Source organism: Rhipicephalus sanguineus, chromosome 2, assembly GCF_013339695.2.
Source record: "Rhipicephalus sanguineus isolate Rsan-2018 chromosome 2, BIME_Rsan_1.4, whole genome shotgun sequence".
Lineage (NCBI taxonomy): Eukaryota > Metazoa > Arthropoda > Arachnida > Ixodida > Ixodidae > Rhipicephalus > Rhipicephalus sanguineus.
This window is the reverse complement of record NC_051177.1, coordinates 195,504,617-195,513,158: the sequence shown is the minus strand read 5'-3', so window position 1 is coordinate 195,513,158 and position 8,542 is coordinate 195,504,617. Positions and strand designations below refer to the sequence as shown.

The following is an 8,542-nucleotide window of genomic DNA, read 5'->3' as shown; positions in this document are numbered from 1 at the left end:
CACATTGATAAGTTTAATATATGCATTCTTTCTCACTGGTTCTAGTGCTTTGACAGGCTTTTGTGTGCTTATTTGAAAGTGTTTGTACGCAAGCTGAAGCATTATTAAGGCAAAGACCTTTTGTGCCTCATCAGACGGTAACTTTGACAATACGACATGCAGTGCAAAAACTGCAGCTGCACTCGGTTGGCGAGAAGAGAATATGAAATCACAGATTGCCAAAATTTTGACATCATGAGATATGACGTCATCACATGGCATCGTCTCTTGGAGGGAGGGGGGGGGGGGCAGAAAGCTTGAGAGGGGGAATTAAAGCTAGGTCTTCGTAAGTTAAAATGTATCAGCTTCTGGACCTAAAAAATGCAATTCCAACTATGACATCATAGATTTCCCCTTCCTCGGAGCATGCAAACCAAAATTGCAAGGAAGGGCGTGTATGCTCCACCCACATTGAGGCAGTGTTGCTGATGTCCTGTCGACCATAGCTTCTACTTTCGTGCGCCATTCTGCCACAAACGTGTGCTTCCACTCATACGTGCCGAGGAGCTCATTCAAATAGAATCACCTAGCTACCTCTGTCATCAGCCCCTGGTCATTCTTATTCAAGACTGCCATCTCGAACTTAACCCCACTCCTCTTGGTAATGCCGTAATGGCATTGAGAATATTTAAATAAGTAAAGGATGTCAGTGAATGGCAGGCAATCACTGCTTGGCAGCCGTGTTAATGTCCTGTGAGTCAGTTCTCTAAAAAGTGCAGCTGGTACAGTGCAAACTGGCTGCCTCTTGAAGATGTCATTTTTTTTTATTAAAAAGCTCACTTGACTTTTCCAAGTGCTTCATTCAATTTTGAAAGTATGATGAGTGAGCCTGCTAAATGTATTAGCTTGAAAGTTCAACGTTTTTAGGATGATTACGGAATAATTACCATGTTCATCCATAAACACATGGTTGGCTCAACTGGTGGCATGTGTCTAGCAGAACGGCCCTTTTATTCCGTTATGGCTATTTTAAATCACCCATAACACACTGAATGAAGGAAGGGGTAATGATCAAGGGCTCAATTTCTTTGTTATATACAACCTAATGAAGGTAACAGACAACGAAGCCAAAGAAAGTATAGGGGCATTATTGTAGCCTTTAGCCCTTTGCGGTTAGTTGTCAGGCCCCTCCTGACAATGCAACACGACCGCAGCGGCTTGTCAGGCATTGCTCGACAAGTTCTTTTGTGGTTGATTCTCGTGTGCGTTTTCTCGTTGTATTATGCATCATCTCTAAATAAGTAAGTAAAGTTTTTACTTGAGCTTTGGTTTCTTTAGTTTCAGACCGGAATGGATTGAAGGTGTGTAAAGGTTTCGGACCGCAAAGTGTGAACTACTGTTGCAATTATGATATAATTGTAAAGAAATTAAAGTGGATGAAAAGACAACTTGCCAATGGTAGGGATTGGACCTACAACCTTGGATAACACGTCTGATGCTCTATCACTTAAGCTACGGTGGCGGTCGTCCTCCCGTCCACTTTATTGAGTATTTCTGTGCATGTAAACCTCGGAGTGTTAGCCAGCACTTCTCGTAGCCGTGACAACGATTGTGAAATGCTCCTTTGGTTCACTCTTATTACACTCTGAGTTTTTGCACTATTCTAGTCTGCTTCATTACAGGGAGTAAACAAATAGACAAGGACTACTACTTGTTGATGGACTGTGTTTATTTGTTGCATTGCTCTCATCGATTTACGAATTTCATGCAATGGATCACTTTTGACTTTCTTGCTTCACCACAGGGTAATCTGTGCTTCATCAGCAAATCCAGATGAAAACATGGGATAGAGGTTATTGTAATTTGTAATAGCATAAGTACATGGTTCTATAATTGGTAGATGTCTGACCCTCCATTCATGGTGCCATTGAGCCAAGGGCTTAATGGTAAATGGCAAGCAGGAAGTAAAGAGGAGGTGGTAATGGTAGGGTAGTGGTATCAGTGTGTGCAAACTTGTTCCAGCTCTGCATTTAGGATGATGGGTATCACAATGTGTGCCTTTAATGAGGCATGTGTGGTAGTGCACTGGCAGATATCCTCCACAGTACTAGTTGTAAAGTTGTCACTACAGGATTGTGAGTGCAGTGCTTGTTTGTTGCCTCGTCTACAGGGCAGTGGACTGACGAGGCCCAGGAGAGGGAAGGGGGCCGAGGGCGTGGCCTCTCCAGGGGGCGTGGCCTCGGTGCGATGGCCTCTCCGTACCACCTCCACCATCACAGCAGGCCCCACCCCAGCCTCCACTTCAGGCCCAGCACATGGGCATGGGAGTGGGACCTGTGCTAGGGGGTCCCGGACTGGGGGCAGGGCCAGGTGGCCTCGGTCCACCGCTTCTGTCACCGGTCCAGCCCATGGTGGTCCCTCGGATTCATGCCCCAGGCCCTCCGGGCCGAGCGACGGCAGTGGGGAACCAGGAGTCCCCTTGCAGCCTAAGGACTTCAACACGGCCATCATGTGTCGCATGGGCCAGGAGATTGTACAAGAGATTGTGGCCAAAGCTATTGAACTATTCCAGCCCTCAAGGCACTGCAGGTAGGTTCTACTTCCTTGCAAAAAAAGAAAAAAAGCGGGCCACGAGAAAGAAATGCAAAGGGCAGACCCTGTGTTCACCCGGAACTCAAACATAATAAAGAACACACCACTGCGTGTAAAATCCATATGCATTACATGACAAGAGCACTGCATACATAACTGTAATAATATTAACCTAATCACATTGTCAGGCTAGCATGCCAGCATCTCCAAATGAAATGAACAAGCCTATGTTGACTATACCAGCTGTATGAGAGACTACATAGACTGAGCACTCGAGCAATCAAGAAAGTTCAATTCTGCATTGCTCAACCCAAGTTATGGCTGCCTTTGGCGCCCATTTAGGTGCGTCATATGATATACCTCAATTGACAATGCCATGGCAAGCGCCAAGGGAATCGCTGGGTTGCCCGTGCTATGCACTTCCTCAGGTTTCACGGTAGTGGAGCTGCATTAAGCGTAGGGTTCAGTGCTGCACGAAGACCTACACAAGAACGAAATTAGGCGCAGGATTTTTTTCTTTCTTTTTTGTTGTTGTTGTTGTTGTTGTTGTTGCTGTGCGCCTGTAGTGGTGCATTGGGCTGTTTTGTTCAGTATGTTTTGTTCAGTTTTCACGAAGGAAAAAAAAAAACGCTGTCGTGGCACTTTGATAGAGCACCTGACTGCTATGCAGAAGGCCTAGGTTCAATTTAGCTCAAACCTCTATACTTATTATTTAGATCAATCGCTATTTTTTTGTCACCAACTAATCTTAGTCTGTTGTCCGACTTCAAACTATCACTGCCATCAAAACATAAACTGATGAATGAATACATGTGCATACAGCTAACTGACACATTTACGGCAACTTCACAGTCCATGATAAAGCACAATTCTGTGAAACTGGCATGTTTCAGAAGTGTCATAATTGCAGTCTCCAGACAAACCAAATACAAGGCTGGTGTTTCAGAATGCTTGACGATTCTTGATCGTGGGACCTGCTGGGGACACAAACTTTCAATGTCTTCAGTGGCTAAATTTTTCTCTTGTTGTGACATTGCGGTTTGCTTGTGCTCCAGTCAGCCTTTTCCAGGTGCATTTATGACCTCTGGAAAGCCAGAATGTTTTAATTAGAGTAACTAACAGTAGGCACTGTTCTAAGCAGTTGTCAAAACGCACTGAAAGCATAGTATATCAACCAGAATTATAAGATATTGTGATGATGAAGAATACTAGGGTTCGGGCATGCGGGCAGCTAGCACAAGGTTTAGAAAGACGAGGGTCAGATTATAACAGCTTTCCAGACGAACGGGTGTTGTCTTTGTCTCGTTCATGACAAGATACATAAATAAACTGGAATTTTGTATATACCAAGCTTGAATTATGTTGGGACCAATGGGAAATGACAACACATTCATGAGTTCTTTGGTTTCTATCGCAATACTGTTGAACCTCTTTATAAGAGACATGCACCGGGGAGCAGTTCCTGGTCCTTTTATGAGGTGTACTATCTTAAAAGCAGCGTAGTACACTCTCATTTTCTGATTAACCCATATTTCGATGTAGGCACACCGGTGTGTCTTATACCCAATTGTCTGTTACATCGATGCCTCTTATAAAGGGGTTCAACTGTATTATTAACCAGTGCTAAGTGCACTGTTCTGTGGCATTTTAGCACCTCTAAGAGGTGGTAATTTTACTTCCTCTAACCCGACCGGCTGCAGCCACTGCAACAACAACCACGTTGCAAAGTTTGTCCTCATGCAACACCTGCATTAACTGCCACCAGTGCATCTAACCAATTCGCATTCACACTTAATGGCAATCTCACTTTTGATCCATCTGACATAGTGTACCTGCTTGAGTATGGCGCATGCCACAGGAAATACATAGGCAAGACTGAAACACCTTTCAGAACCCATTTTAACAATCACCGATGACATTCTAAATCCCAACCAGACCTTCCAATATCTAAACATCTGAACATGCCATGTCACCCATTTGACAACTTCAAAGTAATGATACTAGAATCTAGATTTCACATGAGCTATGACCACAATCTTCGCGAATCTTCGCAAATCCTACCTCATTCATAAATTTAACACTGTCTCCTCTGGAATCAACGAAAGCAAAGGAAAGCTAACCTGTCTGATGCTGGATTAAGAGCAATGATGCGCTTATTGCAATGTGAAACGCCTGTATTGTCTGTATCGCGCTTTTCTTTCTTGCTTTTTTTTTTGTGTTTTTCACAGCAGGGCTGTTATACTCAAGGTGTGAACTGGCCTCCAACACAGTAGACGACTCACTAACGTGCGTTTTCTGAGACACATGGTGCCATGTGTAGGGGGCTAAGCATCAGGGTCTCATTTTCGCTAGCTGTTTTTGCATCACCCTTGCTAGACATGAATGAAAGAAGAGAATTTTAAAGGCTTGTTTCCTTGTTAGACTCAACCTCAATGAAAACCAACATGTAGCGTTTAACTGTATTGTAGTAATTACCATATAAATGTGAAGAAATTAAAATGAAAGAAAAGACAACGAAAAGGTTTGCGAGCACTAAAATACCCGATAAAGTGGACGGGAGGACGACTGCTGCCATAACTCAAGTAGAGCATCGGGCGCATAATCAGGGTTGCAGGTTCGGTCCCTGCCAGCGGCAGGTTGCGTTTTATTTCACTTTAATTTCTTCACATTTATATGGTCATTACTACAATACAGTTAAAAGACTACAAATAACGTCCCCTATGTCTTCCTTAGCTTCATTGTCCGTTGGTTTTCATTAAAGGGACAAATATTAAGTTGACGTTGATTGTTGAAATAGCGGTTCATGAACCTCGTAGTGCTACAGTGGAACTTCGATTTATACGACTTTCAGGGGACCGCGCAAAATCGTCGTATAATCCGGGCGTCGTATAATCGAAAAACGAGATATAGGCAGTGACGGTCATTTTTGCCCCACAACAGCGGGCACATAATGCCTAAGAAAGTCCGCGGCACAAACGTACGCTGCTCCGAGGAACGTAGATTAAATTAATTGAAAAAATGACAACCACGCATTTTATCGGAGGTGTGAACGAACCTTTATTTCTCACCTTTTAAAAAAATCTGTGATTTTCTTCTGAGAGTTTGCCCAGCCACGACGCATCAGCTTTCTTTCGATAGCTGCAACATCTGGCAGCAAGTCGCCGATCTCATCGCGTGCGCAAGCAAACCGCCGAATGTGGTCGACGTAGCACAACACGTCCGCTAAGTCGGAACGGACATGCTAGCCTCTGCAGCGTCGTCCATCTCTTCCTCGTCGGAAGTTCCCGCAGTGTCGGGACGCACAGTTTCGATAATGTCATCCAGCGACACTTCGCTGCACACTGCAACGTCGTCGTCGGCACCAACATAGTCCGCGAAAGATCCAGGCAGCTCCAGGCTGCCGAACTCTGGTTCATCGTCAACAGGCAGTGCAGCTTCACTGGTAGAACAAGCACCACTTCTATTAAAGCCGCAGTGCCTGAAGGAGTTGGCGATAGTTTCTGGCGTGACTGCGTCCCATGCACTAGCACTGTAGTGCATTGCGTCAAGCACAGAAAGTTTCTTATCCAACTGCTTGCGTTCCATGCCCGCCAGCCGACGCTGCACCAGAAACTTCCGATATTTCTGTTTCATGCACTTGATGACGCCAGCGTCAAGTGGCTGCAGCTGGCTAGTGCAATTGGGGGGCAGAAATACAACTTTCACATTTCTCAAATGCGACATATCTGATGGATGGCATGGCGCATTGTCAAGCAGAAGAAGAATCTTTCTGTCCTTAGCCCCCATTTTGGAGTCCAGCTGCTGCAGATATGTAGAAAACATAGCAGCCGTCATCCAGGCTTTCCGGTTGAACGTGTACTGGCACGGCAGCCTTTTCAAATTCTTGAAGCATCGCGGCTTCTCAAACTTGCCGATCACGAGGGCAGGAAGCTTTTCAGAGCCGTCTTCATTAGCGCAAAGCAATACGGTAAGACGCTCTTTGCTTCGCTTACCCCCGTGACAGCTCTCTCCTTTGAATGCCAATGTCTGTTCTGGCTGCATATTAAAATAATCCAGCTTCGTCTGCGTTGAACACGTCGGACGGTTTGTATTCCCGTATCAATTCCGGCAGCAATGCAGTCCACTTTTCTACAGTGTCGGAGCTGACTGACGCGCTCTCTCCACAGCAGCGGCTGTACACAACTCCACTACGTTTTTTAAAGCGATCCAACCAGCCATTGGAGGCTTTAAAGTCGTCAATGCCGCAGCGCAATGCAACTGTCTCAGCCTTCTCCTTCAAAATTGCGCCATCCACGGCGATTCCTGAACTGCGGGCCTGACGCAACCACTCAACGAGGGCCTTCTCCATGGCAGCATATTTGCCATCTTTCGCGGCCTTCCTGTTCAGGCCGAACTTTGCCGCATTTAGTAGGATGCTGTCCTTCTTCGCGAGGATCGTTTTCAGCGACGACTCGGGAATGTTCAGGTCGCGGGCAATGCTGGCCTTTGTTGCTCCGTTCCGCTTCTCTGCCTCCTCGATTATGCGAAGCTTTTCTCCGAGCGTCAGCGGTTTTCGGTTCCGCGACATTGCGAGACGCAGCACTCGCAACCAAAAGTTCGAAAGCTTCCTCGCACACCAATGACCGAACACAGAAAATTTTGCACGTGGACACAGCAGCTGCGGCGCAGCACAACCAACCGATGAGGCAAACACGTGAAGGAATGGCTGAATGGCAGCACGGCAGTAGGCCTATTCGATTTGCAAGCTTCGACCAATCGCGAGCGGCTAAAACGCCCCAGCCCTCTGGTAGCTAGACAGCGGCGAGTTCCGGTTCCCGCGGCTGTCGCAAACATTGGCTCAACCACTGACCTCCATTAAGAAGGCTGGACGGCGCATCCCCGCTCTGCGAGGCGGGCGCTTGTGAAGCCACCGGAAGGTCCCCTGTTTGTCCCGGAAGCTGGCGTCTTCTGTCCGTCTCGGTCGCGCAATTCAAATATTCTTGGGTGGCAGCTGTTGTTATGATCGTTTTTCTATTTTATTTTTTCAAACTTTGCGAGTACGCCTCACTTTAAACGCCGACGAACGCTACACGAAAGATGACAGACGCCGTGCCGACACCGTCCGAATATGGCGGAGTGCTGCAACGTACAAAATTCGTAAAAAGTGCAACTTTGAGGTACTTACGTGTGAAATGTCTTCCCTGACTACTTCTCCTCGATTCGTACAGTTTACTGCGCTACAGGCAGGTATTTATTTAAAAAAGAAGAGAAAAGCTCTCTTCCGGGACAAAAACGCTGGCTTCCGGTGGCTTCACGCCCGCGTGCTCGATGCGCCATCCAGCTCTTCCTAGTGGAGATCAGTGGGCTCAACAATCGCCGTTCAACACGTCCGGTATAACGACACGAAATGTAGTGAAAGTTATCGTATACTAGAAAGCGAGCTCGAGATTATCTGCCATGTTATCTGCTCACAACGGTCACTGCGGTCACAACGGTCACGGTCACTACAAAACCACCCAAAAGAAGAGAGAGAAAAAAAAAAGCGACAACGGAAGTGCGCAGTGCAATGCGACAAAACGAATGCGCTCTGGCTGGCTCCGGCCAACGTTGGCTCTGGCTAGCTATGGCCGACCGCGTGTCGAAAAATTGAAGAGGCCCTGTGGTGGCAGCGCGGATACGAACTCGGTTCCTCGTTTCCCGACTTTTTTCGCCCGGCCGCAGTGTGTTTGCGTGCCAGCCCGCGTCATCGTAGGTCTTTTTTTTTTCTCGGACAGTCCAGCAAAGCGTCGTACGAGGCGGGGCCGGCGTAAATTGCGTCGTACAATTGAGGTTTTTAATACATTATTCTATGGGGGTTTTGCCGGGACCAAGCCAATTCGTCGTAAAACGCGGGTCGTCGCAGGACCAGGGGACGTATAATCGAAGTTCCACTGTACTTTTATTTCAAGGAAGTGCTTATTTTGAAATAAAATCACATTTTAGTGGTCCGCAT

General features: G+C 46.5%; 1 protein-coding gene across 1 annotated transcript in view; it reads left to right on the top strand.

Annotated features, from left to right (window-relative positions):
• LOC119382134 (mediator of RNA polymerase II transcription subunit 30-like) overlaps positions 1–8,542 on the top strand; it is a 30,785-nt gene that overhangs the window by 3,565 nt on the left and 18,678 nt on the right. The window contains 2 exon segments of the mRNA XM_037649864.2: positions 2,150–2,549; positions 2,552–2,568. Of these exon segments, the coding sequence (XP_037505792.1) occupies positions 2,150–2,549; positions 2,552–2,568 (417 nt within the window).